We start from the raw sequence: 19808 nt of genomic DNA, 5'->3' as shown, positions 1-19808 counted from the left end.
CTCAAATACACCAAACCAGATTTTGTTGGATAGTGATATGAATATCAAATGTCGCTATATATATAATCTTATCATATATAACATACATGAACATGACCGGGAAAAAAGTTCATATTTGGTTAACCTAAGAATCACTGATCCAACCCGCATGGGCGCATATGTTTTCAATGTAAACTGAAGCCACTTCCAAACAAACTAAGAATCAGAGCTATTAAAATGCATCGTACGTTTTTCTTTGAAGGGCATGCAACAACGACGTACGTATACACTTGATCGAAAAACAAAACTTACATTAAATGGCTGCTTTATTGATTTTTTCCTTTCGTATAAGGGTTTTAATTCCCACCACATACCGATTTTTTAGTAACCGGCCACGAACGTAACGTGTTATAAAATGTAACAACACGTTATTTCCTTGTCTTGTACAGTAGTACACAAAAACAATCGTCAGTTAAGTTCAAATATATGACTCGTCCGTTACATGTTGATCCGACCATGCTTACTGACCTGTACATCAGTGCATGTATGCCATGTAAGAAATGACATGGTGTGTGTGCACGCCACGAGTACGTTGATTCACAAGTCTCGAGAGCCTGAAAATAAACTTAGGGATCTCACATGAATATTTGTGCACTCCAACGCAAACTCTTTCTCCAGATATTCTCTTTGATACGAAGCAATACAATATCCTAATAATAATAACAACTCGCTATATATGACTATAGTCTACATATAGTCTGTCCAGTTTACCTTTCCAGAATACGTTTCTCATAACTTATACAAATCCTTTTATTCATTGGATCATTGAGATTTTTGGATATCTCTCTTGAAACTAGAGTTTTTAACTCTTTTTTTTCCCGCAATTTTTAAAGCATTTTCATGAAAATAATAACTGTATAGTTCTGGATGTTAGCAGCACAAAGTCAAAGAGTAAGATAGAGGGTTAAATATGAAAATATTGCAGACATTACAATGCAGGTTTACCTTCTAAATCATGTTTCATAACATAAAAACAAAGATTAGTTTGATTGTTTTTCGAGTTCCCAACATATTTATGAGTTTGATTGTTTGCTTGTTTTTCAATAAACTGTCCTTTGATAGTTATGCTTTTACGACTTCAGTGTTCTGATTTGTAATTGTTTTGCAGAAGATATATACAAAATATTCGTGTTCATTGGTCCAGGGACATTTAACTCACATCAGAGTCTAAAAGGAGATACACACGTTAGATACATTTTAAATTCTCAATATTATTTATAGAGATATTATTCTTTCTGTTTCTTAAAAATATTTATTATATATATAATATATTCATATTCATAATAAATAAATTCCTTCATATTGATCATATCATTATAATTCAGTGGATTTTATCATTTTAAGATATATATATATTATCCATATACGTCAATATATTTAAATATCTTAAGAAATACTTACTAAACTTGAAAAGTGTCAAAATAATAATAAAAAATGTGTGAATGAAATAAGTACTAAATGAATTATCATTAAATGTAATTTAAAAATTATTACTTAAAAACTAGTGGTGATTGATCATTATAGATTAAGAATTGAATGATGGTCCATCATCTTATCTTGAGAAATCAAATTTTTTGGTATTTTACTCTTAAATGTTTACAAAAAGTGTGTATTGTATTCACTCTAATTCACCCAATTCTGCCCATTTGTTTCATGTGTTACACAATTCCCTTTTACACAAACAAAAACAAAATATCAAATTACTTAAGACAACCAAAAAAATTCACAAATAAGGAAACACTTTTCCAAAGTATAGGCGACAAGTTGAGCAAAGTCCTCCTATTTTAAAAATAAAATAAAATTATAAATAAGACAAGTAATAATGCCACATCATCATCATCATCATCTGATTCATGCATGAACCTCTTCTCTTCTCACATCCTCTACTATAAATACATCATCTCCCTCATCTCACACTCCTCATCACACACACACAACTGTGAGAGAGCTAGCTACCAAAACAGAGAAAATAAAAGATGCCTTGTTTAGAGAACTCTGTTACGGTAATCTCAAGAAGCAGAGTTTTCCCAGATCAAAAGTCAACTCTCGTTGACCTTAAGCTCTCCGTCTCCGATCTCCCTATGCTCTCTTGCCACTACATCCAGAAAGGCTGTCTCTTCACGCGCCCTCACCTTCCCCCGCACGCGCTTCTCGCTCACCTCAAACACTCCCTCTCCCTCACTCTCTCCCACTTCCCTCCTCTCGCCGGCCGCCTCTCCACATCCTCCTCCGGCCACGTTTTCCTCACCTGCAATGATGCCGGCGCCGATTTCGTCTTCGCCGAAGCTAAGTCCGTCTGTGTTAGCGACGTTCTCGCCGGAATCGACGTCCCAGATGTTGTCAAAGAGTTTTTCGCCTACGACAGAGCCGTCAGCTACGACGGACATAACAGACCAATCCTCGCCGTCCAAGTGACGGAGCTGATCGACGGCGTTTTCATCGGGTGCTCCGTTAACCACGCCGTCACCGACGGAACTTCTCTGTGGAATTTCATCAACACCTTCGCGGAGGTATCCAGAGGAGCTGAGAATGTGACACGTCAGCCTGATTTTACGCGGGAGTCCGTGCTAATCTCGCCGGCTGTGCTCAAAGTCCCTCAAGGTGGTCCGAAGGTGACGTTCGACGAGACGGCGCCTTTACGCGAGCGGATTTTTAGTTTCAGTAAAGAATCGATTCAGGAGCTTAAAGCTGTGGTGAACAAGAAGAAATGGTTGACGCTTGATAACGGCGAAGTAGACGGCGTCGAGTTGTTAGGGAAGCAAAGCAACGATAAACTTAACGGAAAAGAAAACGGTAAATTAACGGAAATGCTGGAGAGTTTGTTCGGTAGAAACGACGCCGTTTCGAAAACCGTTGCTGCGGTTGAGATCTCGTCGTTTCAGTCTCTTTGCGCTTTGCTGTGGCGTGCGATCACTCGTGCGAGGAAGCTTCCGGGTTCGAAAACGACTACGTTTCGTATGGCTGTGAACTGCCGCCACCGTTTGAGCCCTAAGCTGAATCCCGAGTATTTCGGAAACGCGATTCAGAGCGTTCCGACGTTTGCGACGGCGGGAGAGGTTTTGTCTCGTGATCTTAAATGGTGCGCCGATCAGCTTAACCAGAGCGTGGCGGCTCATCAAGACGGGAGGATTCGAAGCGTCGTTGCGGATTGGGAAGCGAATCCTAGGTGTTTTCCTCTCGGGAATCCCGACGGAGCTTCGGTCACGATGGGGAGCTCGCCGAGGTTTCCAATGTACGATAACGATTTCGGGTGGGGAAGACCGGTGGCGGTTAGAAGCGGACGCTCGAATAAGTTCGACGGGAAGATCTCGGCGTTCCCGGGGAGGGAAGGAAACGGGACTGTTGATTTGGAGGTGGTTTTATCGCCGGAGACTATGACTGGGATTGAATCTGACGCCGAGTTTATGCGATACGTGACTATAAATTAACGGAGTTTATCAAATAATAACGTTAACGGTTTCTCTCTGTTTTTTTCTTTTCTTAAAAACTTAACGATGTAATATTATTGTGACTTTGTAAGTTGACCCCCTAAAAAGAAAAAAATGTTTACGTTTGCTACATTACATTAAAACACAAACTGGCAACTGCTGTATTCGTCAAACATGGATCAGAAGCATAGAAGCAAACATTAGATTGGTCAGCAAATTGCCTTAACCAGTCTCGAGGCCAAGATACACTTGAAGATAACCAACAGTTACGATATTTCCAATGGTGTCCAAGTTCTCAAGTTTGATTTTACGGTACACATTAGCATTTGTCTTCATGGGCAGTGCTGTGTTTGCTCTCCCAATAAAAAATCGGTCCGTGTCAGTTGGATTTACACTGAACAACTCCAAGTTGAGAAACGATGCAGCCTTGTGTTGAGGAAGGTGCAGAACCTCACGAAACTCAGGATCTGAGTTGGTTGTCTGTTAAGCTTTTAATACTCGATTCTCAGATAATGGTTTAACTTTAGGAATCAATTCTCTTTATTAAATGCTTTAAGAACACAATCGATATCTCTTGAAATAGAAAGTTCAGATTACAAATAAGAAATGAAGAATAAGTGAAGAATGAAGTCAGATCCTCAGCACACCTTCGGATCTACCTTCCCCATATGTTAGTCTCATAACGACTAATTCTTCACCATAATCAACATACCCCAAATGAGATCAGATCTTCTTTATTTATACTTCCATAGCTGATCACCCTTCATAACCCTTCTCACGTGTGCCTTGGATCCTTATCAATCACCACACGTGTGAGGACCACCCTTGGCACTAATCCTCTGTTTCTTCTTTCTAACGTACACCCTATGCACCTTATCATTGTCACAATCTTTGTTTGGCGCGGATCATCTTGGTTTGTCCATGCTCTCACCTTGTAGTTGTATTTCTTCTCACCACCGTCGCCAATTCCTGATGCCCTCACTACCATTACAAATAAGTCCATTTTCTTTTTGTTTCTTGATTTTTATCTACACAAAAGAGACATACAACGTGTTTCAAATTACAGTGGTAGAGCCAAAGAAAAAAGAAAAGAAGAAGGAGCCTAAACTGCTTTCATTTAATCACAATATTGAAAATATAAGCTAATTACCAAAAAAACAAAAATATTGAAAATATAAGCTCTAGTTAGACAAATTTTTTTGAACCCTCTTATGATTATTGATGATGTAATTAGTTTGCTATTTCAAGTATTACTTAAACCAAAACTTATCATACCACCTATTTATAATAAGATTTAACAATATTTAAGTTTTCTTTTATTAAAAGGTAATAAAAGTGATGATGATCTTTAATCTTCATATATGTTTCAAACAAGTGTATGTGTAAGCATGCTATTAGATTAAAAATCATTGAATTCTATAACCCAACATCTCTCTGGAATATTAAAGATACATATACACATATTAAATTGTGGGATTTTATTAATAAACTCATTAGAATATGGTTACATCAAACTTAACTATATCTCAACTGTGTTCCAAAAAAAAAAAACTATCAAGAGATATCTTCTCTCTATTGGGTTCTGGCCCAAGAGTTAGAGATGGTCTGTGAGCTTTGTGCAGGGAGCTTGTCCTAACACGAAAAGTAAGAGAGAAGCCCACTTAAATGTTAGCAAGGCCCATACGATGGTACAAGAAGAAAACTAATGACTTTTTCTGGTGAAAATCCATATCAAGCGAAACTCGTAAAAGTTTAAACCAACCACGGAAGCAAATATTAATCGAATGAATGATGATATCATCATATTCATATGCAAGCAAAGCCTTGCTCCTACATCAAAAATGAACCAAACACGCAATTCAAGAAAGAGCTTATCCAAGCTAAACGACGTTTGAGTACGTAATATCACTCAAGTGCTAGGGGTATGTCAGTAAATCACTATCCACATACACTGCCTCAACGTCAACTTGCGTGTCTCTTTTCTTTCGATTGAACATCTCCGAGAAAAGAAAGCCAAAATAATCTTCCTTTGGGGGATGGAGACGAAGCTTCTTCACCTACATACGCCATTTACAACTGCCTCTTAAGCAGCAGCCTCTTTCATCCTCTCCGTTCGTCGGCGACGATTTCAATCCTTATCCTATATTTGATACCGGAAGGTATTTCTGGATCTCTTTGCATTAGAGAATTAGCGATTTCGATTTCTGTTTTTGTTGTAGTTATGCTAATAATTGGTTGACTGGAATAGTGGAATCATGTCGGACGCTTTGATCAATGGATTGGCTGGAGCTGGTGGTGGGATCATTGCTCAGCTCCTCACTTATCCTCTTCAAACTGTACGATTTCTTTCACTTCCCAAATTTTTGTTTCTTCTCCTAATTATTCAAGTTTTCTCGTTTGAAACGATTGTTGTTGTTGAATTAGGTAAATACGCGGCAACAAACGGAGCGGGATCTGAAGAGGGAGAAGAGGAAACTTGGAACTATCGAACACATGTGTCAGGTTTTGTTCTTTTTGTTTTCACTCTCAGTCTCAGGATCACGCAGATTGAATTATTAGTTGTTTTCTGCGATTCTTTATGAGTAGAAGTTAAAATGGAATCGTTGTTGTCTTAATTTTGTAATGACATGTTTTTTGAATTGCTTTGATTTGTATTGAAGGTTGTCAAACAAGAGGGATGGGAGCGATTATATGGTGGATTGGCGCCGTCTCTAGCTGGAACGGCCGCGTCACAGGTAAAAATAGTCTCACTTGTGTATAAATATCTGGAGAGTTCTGTTTCTTTTTGTAAGCCTTTTGAGTTCTTTACTCACTCGTTTTGATGAGCCAGGGTGTGTACTACTACTTCTACCAAGTGTTTCGGAATCAAGCTGAAGCTGCTGCTCTTGCTCGAAGGAAGAAAGGGTTGGGTGACGGAACTGTTGGGATGTTCTCTTCACTTTTAGTGGCTGCCTTCGCTGGGTACAATAGCAATCTTTTTATGTGATTATTGCATACGCTAGTTTTTGGTCTGTTAGCAATGCAATATATAGTTGATTTTTATTAGTTTTAATTCAAAATAGCTCTTAGGTTCTTCAGTTCTTTCTCATACTCTTCATATTGGCTGTCTGGAGTGTAGGCTATGAGTAAAGGCTCGCCATGGTCACATTGCTAATGCTATCATCTTATGCTCTTATAGTATTGCTCGTTTAACAGAGCTTCTAGGTGGATGGTCTAACTTTTACTGCCAGGTCGTACAGTCATAGTAGATGTTGTTTTCTTTCATTGTAAACTTTGGTGGCATATATAGTTCATTAAGAGATTTTTTTTTTTCTTTCTTTATTGCTTCGGATTGCTCACGTGAATTATGATAACACTTTCTCTGTGCAGATCGGTTAATGTTCTTATGACGAATCCAATTTGGGTGATTGTTACACGTATGCAGGTATAAATGGCTTCCTATGCACCACTGTAAAGTGCTTCTTTAGGCTGTCCTGTCAAATTCTTTGAATTTTGAGAAACGATTTTCTTTGGTCCGTGGTTGTTTTAGTTTCGCATTTATTCATGAATCTATGAGTTTTCTGGTCCTCACTGATATTCATCCTTCTGATTCGTCTTGAATACTTGTCTACAATGCAGACCCACAGAAAAATGGCAAAAGATCAACCAACTGCTTCCGATTCACCTTCTTCTGATTCAGAAGCTCTGGTTGCAGTTGAGCCGCGTCCATATGGAACCTTTAATACGGTATGAGGCAGCTTCCCCTATTTACAAACCACAAGAAGCTGACTAACGTCCTATCTGTTATTATGAGTCAAATCAGGCTTCTGTTGATTGCAATATAAGATTGAAACTAATTTGAAACTCTGTAAACCTCTCAATTAAGACAGTTTCTGTGACATATGTTGAACAATGTCTCAGATTCAAGAGGTTTATGATGAAGCTGGAGTAACTGGCTTCTGGAAAGGTGTAATTCCAACATTAATTATGGTACGTGAGCTTATAATTTTGAAGCTTCTCTTATGTTGTTTGTCTAAGTGCATTTTTATAGTTTTATTTTTCAAACCACAGGTTAGTAATCCGTCAATGCAATTTATGTTGTATGAGACAATGTTAACCAAGCTGAAGAAAAAGCGTGCGTTGAAGGGTAGCAACAGCGTTACCGCTTTGGAGGTTCATACTCTGGCATTTTGGATTTATTTCTTTTATATAAGATGCCTACTTGCTCTTCAACTTCCCATCATCCCATGATTATCTTCTTTCTATCTTCCATAGACATTTCTTCTTGGAGCTGTGGCTAAACTCGGAGCAACAGTCACAACTTATCCACTCTTGGTTGTAAAGTCGAGACTTCAAGCCAAACAGGTCACGACAGGGGACAAAAGACACCAATACAAAGGTTATTCCTCTTGTAGTGATATAAGATCATAACAACTCATTTCTCAATTAAAGCTAAGAGTTGTTGTGTTGGTTTTGAAATCGCAGGAACGTTGGACGCGATTTTCAAAATGATCCGATACGAAGGGCTTTACGGGTTTTACAAAGGGATGAGCACAAAGATTGTGCAAAGCGTATTAGCGGCTGCAGTTCTGTTCATGATCAAGGAAGAGCTTGTGAAGGGTGCTAAGTTGTTGCTCTCAAACGCGACCTCTAGCAAAATCAAGTCCAAGCCTTCCTAAATAAACGCTATCCAACTAGCATTTTTAGATTATAAAGATTGAAATAAAAAAAATAGCTTAAAGTTCCAATAGTTTCTTGATTAATTTATCACACTATTGGGATTGTCGTGCATTTCCGTAATGATTGCAATTGATCATTGTATTTCTACAAGATAACTGGATCGGAAGGTTTTATACCTTTTCTTAGTAATGAAATCTCAATAAAATTTGGCAAGTTTGTTGTATTTTATTGTTTTGTGATCTCTCAGCAAAATAATAAAGTGTAATTATATTGTATATAGATCTCTCAATAGTCAATATAAAGCAATCTACAGCATTTAAGTTAAAAACTTATAAATAGTCAAATATATATGATCATAATTGATAATTTTTTATTTGTTTTTACCAAAAAAAAAAATCATGGTTTTTATTTGTTGACAAGAAAAATCTAAATGTTATAGTTGACTTGACTACATAAATAGAAAACAATCAAGTATCAACTAACGCAAGTAAGAGCCTGGTCCTTGTGAAGCCCAGAAGAAGGCCCAATTTTGCTCTTATCTACAAAACGACGTCGTAATAAACCAGTTTTGACTGAAACGTCTTCTAGCTCCATCCAATATATCTCGGCTTCTTCCTCCTCGAACCAAAAACATCAGTCTCTTCTAGTCTCTGCGTTCGTGAAATTCCCACTCTCTGCGTTCGAATTCTCGGAGAGGCCTTGAGATCTGGTATTTTTTGGATCGGATCTATCCGCCATGGAAGAGAAGAAGACAGAAACGACGAACAAGAACGTTAAGAAGGCCAATCTATTGGACCACCACTCAATCAAGCACATCCTTGACGAATCAGTCTCCGACGTAAGAACTTTCTAAGAGGTTTCGTTTTGGTCTCTCAATATTTATCTGATCTATGAATTTATGATCTTCCTTTTTGTCATTTTCGATTGCGTAGATCGTGACGAGCCGTGGTTACAAGGAGGATGTGAGGTTGAGCAACCTCAAACTGATTATGGGAACGGTTATCATCGTCGTTGCTCTTGTTGCTCAGTTCTACAACAAGAAGTTCCCTGAGAACAGGGACTTTTTGATTGGATGCATTGCATTATATCCTTTTTCTCGAAAATTCGCTTTGTTGCTTTCTGCTTTGGTTCTCCTTACAGTTTCTAGTTCCTAAGATGAAATTTCAGAAAATTGCATTATATCTTTGGGCTTAGGCTTAGCTTTAGATTTTGAAAAATCTCATTTGTATCAAACGTATGACCAAAAATACTGCTTTATGAATGTCTTGTATTCGGATAATTTTGAGTAAGATGTTTTGGTCCTTGACTATGGTACGTATGTAGTGTTGAATGCGGTGTTGCAGCTGATTCTGTACACTAAGGAGAAGAATGCCATTTTGTTCACATATCCTCCTGAGGTTTGTTCCTCTCACTGTTGAGAAATTATTTCATTGACAAGTTTCGTGGTTTAGGCTACATTCATGTTTTGTCTATGATGCAACAATTGTACTTCTGTGATATAGGGATGCATAATGTCCATATTTTCCCTGTTCACTTATTTTGGTGGCAAAATTTTGCATTCCCTTCTGCTAGTTTGACATGTTATGTAAAGTTTGCTTATAATGAGGAATCTTGGTTTTCTTTGTTGCATTTATGAATCTACATTTCCCTTCCGATATATTACTCTAGGAAGTTTTCAATTAGTGTTTGCAATCAGTGCTGTCTTTTTTCTGAAACTTAATTGCTCAACTAAGTTGATTATTCTGTAATGTATATTGGGTAGATTTCCTTTTCATCCTCAGCAGTTGGAGGAAATTACTTCTCTCGTTTTGTTAGTATCCGAGACCGACAGGATGAGATATTTTCAAACATTTCATTTTGTACTCGTTTAGTTAGTTCTAGAATATGCAACAATCCTATTCTGTCTTACTGAAATTGTATTAAATTGATACAATATTCTGGTTAGTAGGGTTGCTTCATTTTGTTATGTCAAAACTGATAAGGATCCTGAATGTCTCTGGTTAATATATATTGAAAGGAAGCAACCGCTTAGCATTTGCTGCACACTTCCATTTATTTTGCTGCGGCTCAAACACCGCTCAGCATTTACTGCTACTCTATTATAAATCTGAAAATCCGGTGGTTAAAATGCAGGGATCATTCACCAGCACTGGCTTGGTGGTATCTTCAAAGTTGCCCAGATTCTCTGATCAGTACACTCTTACCATCGACAGTGCTGATCCAAAATCAATCTCAGCGGGGAAGTCAGTTCAGCTCACCAAAAGTGTCACCCAATGGTCTCCATTTCTCTCTCTCTCTCTCTGTCTCGGCATTTTCTTTTCAGTTGCTCACGCCATATGTGCGCATCATAAACTCTTTACATGGTTTTCTTGTGTGCGTTTGCAGGTTCACGAAAGATGGAGTTCTGGTTGAAGGTTTATTCTGGAAAGACGTTGAAGCACTAATCAAGGACTATGCAGAAGAAGAACCAAAGAAGAAGAAATGATAATCTCTTGAAGAAATATATATGTTGTTGCGTATTAGAAAACTAAATCGATGGTGACTTTGTTTAGAGATGAAACTAATATTCCCCATAAGAGTAACCATTCAGGTTTTTGTTATAACCAAATTTTAGAATCAATCTGAGATATTATGATCAATCAAGTAGTAAGCAAAAATGGCTCACAACAAGTATATGTTTTTGTCATTTAGTTATTGGTACTAGTATATAAGATACAAGTCAAATGCTACACGAATTGTATGATTGATGTTAAAAACACCAAGAGATGAGTGGTTTGGATGAGGCTAGGCTAGGCTCTTTCTAGGTTTGCTTTTCTCTTTCTCGTATTGTTTGGGAAAAAGTTCATTTGTTGATTGGGATCCCTTTGTTGATTGTATCAGGTTGGAGTCACCTTTAAAAATCACTTTTCAATGAGAAAATTTTCCAATAACTCAACAATTGTTTCCAGGCTATGCAAAAATATTGAATAGTTTTTTGATGGGACAAAGAATACAACACCATTTTGTCAAATGTAAGATATGACAACTAAAATTTGGAAATGGGAATTTTGAGCACCCAAAACTTAAATTACCACTAACTAATGTGGAGTATTTAGCCAAAAAAAAAAAGAAAAGAAGAAGGTAAAATAATATTTTCCTGCTTTATAGTTGTAATCATAATTTTTTTTTTATAGATCTACAATGGTATATAACATGGAAGTCATTAAATAAAGAAATTTTAATGATTAAAGAACTGTATATCTACTAAAATCCTAGAATCCATACATTTTTTATCCATCCATTGGCCACAAATACAAACCTGTCCCCTCATCAAGCATCAATTTCAACTAAAACTTTGTGAAGAAGAAGATAAGAAAAATGGGAAATTTAAGGGTTTGTAATTTTAAAAATAAAAAACAACTGGCCAATTTAAAGCTGACGTGGCTCCAGCTCGAAGTCGTTTTTCTTAATAGCGTAAAATTCGCGTGCGTGCGTGCTCACTCAATCAATCAAACGAGCCCCGGATATCAAACCTAATCGAATAAACTACATTTAACTAAGTTAGTTCGAATCCGCCAGTACATTACACATACAGACGAGGTGGTGTTTTTGGTTTTTCTTTATCTTTTTTTTTTTCCATAATCCGCTACGACGCGGAAGGGAATCAAAATAAAAGGCACTTGTTTCAATTCTTTCCTCCCCAAAACTAAAAAGATATTTATATCTCTTCTCTCTAAGCTCTCTAAGCTCCCAAAAAAAAAAAAAAAACCCCTATCTCTCTTTCTCTCTCGCAATTTTGCATCGGAAAAAAAAATCTCTGGATTTTGATTCTTTTGAAAGCATTCATCGGTTCTGTAGGGTTCTCCAACGATTTATTTTATATTCGTCTGTTTGCAATTTCTGGATCGAAGTTTTTGGTTTCTCTGTATAAGTTTTTTTTTTCACCGATCCGAATATTTTGATATGGCCGATTCTAGGAAACGAGACTCCGGAGAAGATGATCGTCACCGTGATGATCAGCCAAATGACGGCGATGATTTCTCGTATGATTCTCGATCTAACGGATTTGAAGGGGAGACTGAATCGACGAGGACCGAGAGTAGTGTTTCAGATCCGTTGACTGAAGAAACCGGAGGAGGTGGCGGAGACTTTTTGGTTGGTGAGGATAGGGTTTTACGGTGGCTGCAAGCTCTGGATATGCAAGTTATGGGAGCTTGTCGAGGTGACGAGAGGTTGAAGCCGTTGTTGAAGCTTAACGTCTCTAACGGGATGGCTGAAGATCGATTGCTTGCTCATCTTAGCCAGGTTTGTACTATTTGTGTGTGTTTTTAATTGATCTTCTGTTTCTGAATATCATTTTTTTTTGGATGGGATGTTTATCATTTTGCTTGTTTTATTTGAATAGCACTTCGAGCCGGCTGAAATTGGTATGCTGGCTAGATGTTTTTGCATACCTCTGGTTTCCGTTCGCGTCGGGAAGATTAAGAAGGACGGCATTCTAATGCGCCCCACTACCACAAGGTAATCAACCAGATATCCAATGTTTCATGAGTCCTGTCTATGTTAATTGCTAGTTTCTTCTTTGTTTTCTTAGTGATATGTGAACATGATGGTCTGTTAATTCCAGCTCTACTCTAGAGCTCTATAATTTTAGATTTTTTTCGGGCTTTGAAGATGGGTCTTATGTTAGAGCTGTTGCATAGCATATAAGAGAAGGTTGATTATTGGGTTTTTTGTGCAATCTGCCATTGATTACGCCATTTTTTTCATTAAACAGTGCTCCCTTAAAGGCTGATTAGCTAAATCAATTGTGATTTTGAAATCATCTGATGATTTAAAGTAAGTTGAACATGCTGATTTGTGTCTGCACACATGCAATTCATGCTTTAGTGCTATTGATACTTTCTCCATGTCTGGTCTCATGGTTCAAGCTCGTTTATTAAATACTATGCCTGTTTCCATATTAAATGTTGCATCTCTGTTTTACTAATCTTTTGCAGTTCTATTATGTGCTAACACTTTGGAGGTTAGTTAAATTACATAGTCTTTACCCATTTGGTTAGTGATGTTTGTCTTAATGTATATCTAACGTTTAGTAATCAGATCTATGCATGACTTACCTGGGTTTAAATTTAAGGCATTTAGAAATCATAGGAAACTCAGTCAGTAGTTTGGTGATACTGTTCATCTTTCCAAATAAAATGTATTTTTTATTGTAGGTAATGTGGGCGTTATCTGTTATGATCTCTGGTAGATGATGAAGTAAAGGTAGTTTCATCTCCGATGCTGTATAGTTTGCTCTTGAATTTGTAGTCACATAGGCTTTAATATTCTCTGTGTTTATCATAACATACTGACTTTATATTCTTCTTAAACACGTTACATTATTTGCTGTGGCTTTCTTTAAATTGTTATTTTTTTGTTTTGATTTGTTTTTCTGTTTTTCTCTTATCGTGACTACTTATTTGGTCTAAATGGCCTTACTGGTGGCACCATTCTGTTGAAAATATAACAATTGGTCTATTTAAAGTTCGTTTTGGGATGCTATTAGATAATCATTTTTTTTTTTTTTTTTGGGTCAACTTCTTCGAAGTTGCACTGTGGAGGAAACAATTTTTTTGGGTCATTGAGGTCCTTATAACTTATGAATGATGTAGTTTCAGTTAGGCTAAGATTCTGTCATAAAAGTCTCAATTTAGTGTACATTTCTTCTCAATGAGAGAAGCTTGGGGTGGCATATTAGGACTGTACTGTCAATAACTTAGAATAGGTCAGCTATTAAGTAAGCAATTGTATGTATGTTAATAGATTCTTTTCTAGTAGTTTAAAATTAGGGACAACTTGTTATGTTGCGAGATCATTAAAAGCTCCTGGACTTGATCCAACTTCATTGTCTGGTTATTAGCATCTAGTTTTTATTTGTTAGTGCCTTGGGTTTGATATTAGAGATTCTTTTTGACTAATTTGCTGACATTTTATTTCTCATTGATCAGGGGTAACTTGAGCCTTATCGTCTTGCCAACATCCGACTTGAGACTTTCATTTATCGGAGACAATGGCCATTCAGAACAACTCTTTACATATAGCAGTAAATCTCAGTGCTCTGCCGTGTCAATTGAGGAGATAAATGCTGACAGCTCTGGTAGATCTTTTGTCATAAGGATTGCAGACGGCAATGCTTTCTACTATTGGTGCTCAGAGAAGTCAAAACTTCTGGGAACTGAATTGCGTAGGAAGGTTGGTGAGATTGAGATGATAATTTTGTTTTTGAATCCTTGTCTTTGTATCTAGATTTTCTCATTATCTATTTGTTTTATTCCTGTGTAGATGAAAGACTTGATAAAAAAGAAGCCATCAATCTCGGAATTAACTGGAATTGAAGAATCGCGTCTTGGCTCCGTTGCTTCTCATCTCCGTTTGTATCTTATGGGTTCAGTAGTGCCCAACATCAAAGGTTGTCCGGTCCCAACTCCTGAATCATTATCGTCTTCTGGCTCTTCTGAAACGGCTGATTCTTCCTCCTCGAGTGCATCATCAAAATCTCTTAGAGCACGCCACAGTGGGACTCAACTGACAAAGGCCCAAGGAAGCCTCAGCCCTAGATCAAGCTCCTTCAAAGAAAACACAATGAAAAATTCTTCTCTACGAATCTCCTCTAGAGATAAATCAAAAAGACGCAGTGAAGGGCATTTTCCAATCTTTGATAATTTACCCATTACTTCCACCCCCACCAATCTAGAGGGCTTTATACAGTTGGAAGGAGAAGGTGAAGAAACCGCTGAGGAGAATAATGGAAGCAGTCAATTTATTGCTTTCGGAGCAGCAGAATTAACACCAAGTACAATGACCGGACCACCACAATTTCCTTTGAAGATGGGTCCACCAGTCTTTTCACCTTATTACTGCTGGTGCCCTCCGAGCACCTCATCGCTTCACGCAACATCTGCCTCTTATCAGTTCCCACCACTATCCATCGAGCTACCTTCACTTCCGCCCCTTTCCTCCTTATTGCCATCATCGTTGTTACCAGCATCAGGATCAGATGGGTTTTTGATTCCATCATCACCGCTTGATCTCTCGGACATCCCTCCATTACCTTTAGTCCACCACATACCCATGACGGGCTCCTCATCATCATCCCAGCAGATGATGATTCCTATAATGTGCGACCCTATTGTTCATATTCCAGTCATTGATATCTGCTCATCGGGTCAAGGCTATCTAGTAAGTGCAGGACCCACCGGGATGATACCCACAGGCATCTCTCCGATCCCGGTGGAGAATGATTCTCTGGTAGAGAAAGGCGCAAGAGAAACACTACGGTTGCTCATAAGTGGAGCCAGTGCAACAACCACTGCTCCTTTGAACCACCATGGAAGCAGGGGTCTGTACAGTGGGAACCGGGATGTGAGTGGTGTGAGCTTGTTTGCACCTATTGGGCTGCAACAACCGAGTTCAGGGGATGGAGGAGATGGTGGTGGTGAGAGTGTGAACTCAGGCGAAGGAGTGCCTGCGCCTCCCAGAGAGACTTCTGGTTAGTGTTTTTGGTTTTGTTTGGGGTTCTATGTAAGTGTGTTTTAAGTGTATAGCAAGTGGGGGCGGTCGTGAAACTCATCTCTCAGCTTCGTTCTTGGTTTTGTTCACGCTCTAGTCTTTTGTCTCAGATGTAATTAGTCGGGGTTTTTTGTAGCTTGCTTATTCACCTTTGTTATTTCCGAGTTTCAAAGGAAGCTAAGAAATACGATAATAATAAAAAAGTTATTTGGCAAATTTTAAATATTTTTCTGCGAATTCCAACAACTTAACACAGCATTATTATGGGAAAAAGAGAAAAAGGTGAAAGATAGATCGATCATACAGCGAGAACATATCTTAATAGTTGTAGTACACACTCTTCTCTTTCGCGTTTTCCATATTCATAATCATAATCACAAAAGATTACATCATTGTTGATTCTGTTAAAACATTATTTAAGTTGTTTTTCTTCAACAAATATAGGTAAAACCATATTAGGTTCTAACATTTTTCATATAGTCAACTACTTTTTCTTTTCTCATTAAAAGCGGAAAGGAAAAAATTATCCTAGAAAAGAAAATAGACTTTTATCATATGAAATAATAGTACTAAATAATAAGATTATTTTTATTTGGCTTAGAATTGAGGTTATTAACCAATAAATAAATGATTTGTCCATCGAATAAATCAAAACCAGATTGGTTAATCTTGTCGTGTAGCTAAAGATCTGACCACCTGCTAATAAAAAAGGAAAAAAGAAAAAAGAAATTAAGAAGGAGAAGAAGAAGAGAAAGAAAGATCGCATCTCCACCGTCAACTTCACTGTGTCTCATCTCTCCTATCGTCGTCCCACTTGATTGATCCCCAAAATTTATATATTAACCAATCGATTTTTTTTTTCTTTTTTTTTTTTTCTTGATTCCTTCTCCCTCCTCGTTCCACTTTCTTCTTCTTCCTCCTTCCTCCTTCCTCCCAATCCGCCTCTTCTTCCTACGCGTGTCTCCTTCTCCTTCTCCTTCTCCCTCACTCTCATCTCTTTGCTTCTCTGATTCACTGTCTCTTCGGATCTCTCTCTCTTGCTTCCTTCCTTCTCACTTGACCTTATGTGTTTCCTTGGATCTGCCACTGAGTTTTCTATTCTTAATCTTCGGGTCTCTTGAATAAATCGAATCTTTCTTGGATTCGTTTTTTTTTCGTTGGTTAGTTTTTTTTTTTTGGTTCGGTTGGATTCGATGGAGGATCCTGATATCAAGAGGTGTAGATTGAGCTGCGTTGCGACGGTAGATGACGTCATCGAGCAAGTTATGACTTACATAACCGAGCCCAAAGATCGAGATTCGGCGTCTTTGGTGTGCCGGAGGTGGTTCAAGATTGATTCCGAGACCAGGGAGCATGTCACTATGGCGCTCTGCTACACCGCCACTCCCGATCGTCTCAGCCGTCGCTTCCCCAACCTGAGGTCGCTCAAGCTTAAAGGCAAGCCTAGAGCAGCTATGTTTAATCTTATCCCGGAGAACTGGGGAGGATATGTTACTCCTTGGGTTACCGAGATTTCCAACTCGCTAAGGCAGCTCAAGTCAGTGCACTTCCGACGGATGATTGTCAGTGACTTAGATCTGGATCGTTTAGCTAAAGCCAGATCAGATGATCTTGAGGCTTTGAAGCTCGACAAGTGCTCTGGTTTCACTACTGATGGCCTTTTGAGCATCGTTACACACTGCAGGTACATTTCTTTCTGTGCGAGCATCCTTCTACTTGTCTCTTGTTTCTAGCTTTTGAGTTTGCTACTCCGAATCGATGCTTTTTGAACTTCTTTTGCAACTCTACGCTTCAACTACAACTGTAGAACAAGATTGCACTTGGCTCCCTTTCTTTTTTTTTAACTTTTAAATCAGTTGTATAAAAAGAACCATCTTGAAGTTTGTGTTTCGAAGATCTGATATTTTTTAGCTCAATTGGGTAAGTATTAAACTTTGGTGCGCACTTTTTCTGTTTGTTGATATCGTTGAACCTTACTTTATATTGATTTCTTACCACACTTTACAGTCAAGAGTTATATAAGCGGAAATATCCATTTCGAACATTTGCAGTTTCTAGGAATTAATGTTGTTTTTATATCCTTAATTGCTCTGCCACTGGTATGCTTGCTATTAAAGCAGAAATTGCAATGTTGTTCACTTATTTCTCAATTGGGGAAGTATAAACCTTGGTGCGGATTTTCTCTGCAAGTTGTGCCTTCAGTTCTAGTTGAAAATCCAAAAACGTTGTCAATGTCTGCTGTTTGAGTTGTTCTTTTTACTTTATTCATGTTTATGTCTGCTGTTTTCTCCAGGAAAATAAAAACGTTGTTAATGGAAGAGAGCTCTTTTATTGAAAAGGATGGTAAGTGGCTTCATGAGCTTGCTCTGCACAACACATCTCTTGAGGTTTTAAACTTCTACATGACGGAGTTTGCCAAAATCAGCCCTAAAGACTTGGAAGCCATTGCTAGAAATTGCCGCTCTCTGGTTTCTGTGAAGGTCGGTGACTTTGAGATTTTGGAACTAGTTGGGTTCTTTAAGGCTGCTGCTAATCTTGAAGAATTCTGTGGTGGCTCTTTAAATGAGGATATTGGAATGCCTGAGAAGTACATGAATCTGGTTTTCCCCCGAAAACTATGTCGTCTGGGCCTCTCTTACATGGGACCTAATGAAATGCCAATACTATTTCCATTCGCAGCCCAAATCCGGAAATTGGATTTGCTTTATGCATTGCTAGAAACTGATGATCATTGTACGCTAATCCAAAAGTGTCCGAATTTGGAAATTCTCGAGGTAAATATGTGATTAACTCTCCTGTCTTGTTAACTACATATTTGGGGCTGCGTCATTAGTGGTATATGTTCATATTGATTACTCATCCTGTTTGTTTGTGAAAGATTTCTAAAGCAAGTAATTCACCTTTTTCTTATCAATTCAACACTGTTAACTATCATGAATCTAGCATTAAAAGTATAAAATGTGGTAGATAGGGGATTTGAATGCAATATCTGTTCTCCTTACATAAAAATATTCCACTGAAATTCTTGTTGTATTTCAGACAAGGAATGTAATCGGAGATAGGGGTCTAGAGGTTCTTGCACAGCACTGTAAGCATTTGAAGCGGCTGAGGATTGAACGAGGGGCAGATGAGCAAGGAATGGAGGACGAAGAAGGGTTAGTCTCACAAAGAGGACTTATTGCTTTGGCTCAGGGCTGCCAGGAGCTAGAATACATGGCGGTGTATGTCTCAGATATAACTAACGAATCTCTTGAAAGCATTGGCACATATCTGAAAAACCTCTGTGACTTCCGCCTTGTCTTACTTGACCGGGAAGAAAGGATTACAGATTTACCACTGGACAACGGAGTCCGATCCCTCTTGATTGGATGCAAGAAACTCAGACGGTTTGCATTTTATCTGAGACAAGGTGGCTTAACTGACGTGGGCTTAAGTTATATCGGACAATACAGCCCAAACGTGAGATGGATGCTGTTGGGTTACGTAGGTGAATCAGATGAGGGTCTAATGGAATTCTCAAGAGGTTGTCCAAATCTACAGAAGCTTGAGATGAGAGGTTGTTGCTTCAGTGAGCGAGCAATTGCTGCAGCGGTTACGAAATTGCCCTCACTGAGATACCTTTGGGTACAAGGTTATAGAGCATCGATGACGGGACAAGACCTAATGCAGATGGCTAGACCGTACTGGAACATCGAGCTGATTCCATCGAGAAAAGTCCCAGAAGTGAATCAGCTAGGAGAGATAAGAGAGATGGAGCATCCGGCTCATATATTGGCTTACTACTCTCTGGCTGGTCAGAGAACCGATTGTCCAACAACTGTTAGAGTCCTGAAGGAGCCAAATATGATATGACCAAAAAACAGGTTTGTATATAAAGATTTGGTCATCTTTTCTAGTCTCGAGTTTTGGGGTTTCCACGAACTGTGTACCTTTGGTTCTTATTTTTTTTGGGTTTCATGTTGTATCCGTCAATGGTTTTGGGAGATTACATAGTCTTGTTTGTATGGCCATCACATTTTTATTTTTCCACAGGGGTCTCTGTCTCTTTCCTTTTTCAATAAAACCCCGAAGATTTTGAGAGATTTCTGCTTTATCGTCGATTTACATTATTTGATTTGGTTGGCATTTCTGTAACTCTCTCTGTTGTTG

General features: G+C 38.2%; 6 protein-coding genes across 6 annotated transcripts; 5 read left to right on the top strand and 1 right to left on the bottom strand.

The window, feature by feature from the left end:
- The first annotated feature begins 1951 nt into the window (after positions 1-1951).
- On the top strand, positions 1952-3597 carry LOC17888562 (uncharacterized acetyltransferase At3g50280). The gene has a single exon (XM_006295756.2). The coding sequence runs from the start codon at positions 2016-2018 to the stop codon at positions 3465-3467; it is 1452 nt and encodes a 483-aa protein (XP_006295818.1). The 5' UTR covers positions 1952-2015; the 3' UTR covers positions 3468-3597.
- LOC17887784 lies at positions 3520-4584 on the bottom strand. The gene is made up of 2 exons (XM_006296334.2): positions 4354-4584; positions 3520-3947 (listed from the first exon to the last, which is right to left on the bottom strand). The coding sequence occupies exons 1-2, from the start codon at positions 4468-4470 to the stop codon at positions 3690-3692; spliced, it is 375 nt and encodes a 124-aa protein (XP_006296396.1). The 5' UTR covers positions 4471-4584; the 3' UTR covers positions 3520-3689.
- An 863-nt stretch (positions 4585-5447) lies between these two features.
- On the top strand, positions 5448-8349 carry LOC17888314 (peroxisomal nicotinamide adenine dinucleotide carrier). The gene is made up of 11 exons (XM_006294479.2): positions 5448-5626; positions 5716-5803; positions 5892-5969; positions 6128-6202; positions 6298-6428; positions 6837-6891; positions 7086-7193; positions 7368-7436; positions 7518-7619; positions 7722-7845; positions 7932-8349. The coding sequence occupies exons 2-11, from the start codon at positions 5723-5725 to the stop codon at positions 8123-8125; spliced, it is 1017 nt and encodes a 338-aa protein (XP_006294541.1). The 5' UTR covers positions 5448-5626; positions 5716-5722; the 3' UTR covers positions 8126-8349.
- Positions 8350-8744: 395 nt separating this feature from the next.
- LOC17888502 (probable signal peptidase complex subunit 2) lies at positions 8745-10765 on the top strand. The gene is made up of 5 exons (XM_006294990.2): positions 8745-8964; positions 9059-9210; positions 9442-9523; positions 10260-10402; positions 10512-10765. Exons 1-5 carry the CDS (start codon positions 8863-8865, stop codon positions 10609-10611), a joined length of 579 nt encoding a protein of 192 aa, XP_006295052.1. The 5' UTR covers positions 8745-8862; the 3' UTR covers positions 10612-10765.
- Positions 10766-11863: 1098 nt separating this feature from the next.
- On the top strand, positions 11864-15884 carry LOC17889598. The gene is made up of 4 exons (XM_006293737.2): positions 11864-12410; positions 12511-12626; positions 14099-14342; positions 14433-15884. Exons 1-4 carry the CDS (start codon positions 12069-12071, stop codon positions 15642-15644), a joined length of 1914 nt encoding a protein of 637 aa, XP_006293799.2. The 5' UTR covers positions 11864-12068; the 3' UTR covers positions 15645-15884.
- A 751-nt stretch (positions 15885-16635) lies between these two features.
- LOC17888652 (coronatine-insensitive protein 1) lies at positions 16636-19741 on the top strand. Its single transcript, XM_023785227.1, has 3 exons — positions 16636-17343; positions 17953-18433; positions 18699-19741. The coding sequence occupies exons 1-3, from the start codon at positions 16853-16855 to the stop codon at positions 19509-19511; spliced, it is 1785 nt and encodes a 594-aa protein (XP_023640995.1). The 5' UTR covers positions 16636-16852; the 3' UTR covers positions 19512-19741.
- Positions 19742-19808: the final 67 nt, after the last annotated feature.

The sequence above is a fragment of the Capsella rubella genome, unplaced genomic scaffold (genome assembly GCF_000375325.1).
Source record: "Capsella rubella cultivar Monte Gargano unplaced genomic scaffold, Caprub1_0 scaffold_4, whole genome shotgun sequence".
NCBI lineage: Eukaryota > Viridiplantae > Streptophyta > Magnoliopsida > Brassicales > Brassicaceae > Capsella > Capsella rubella.
Note: the sequence above shows the minus strand (reverse complement) of the source record. Positions and strands in the feature narration are given on the sequence as shown.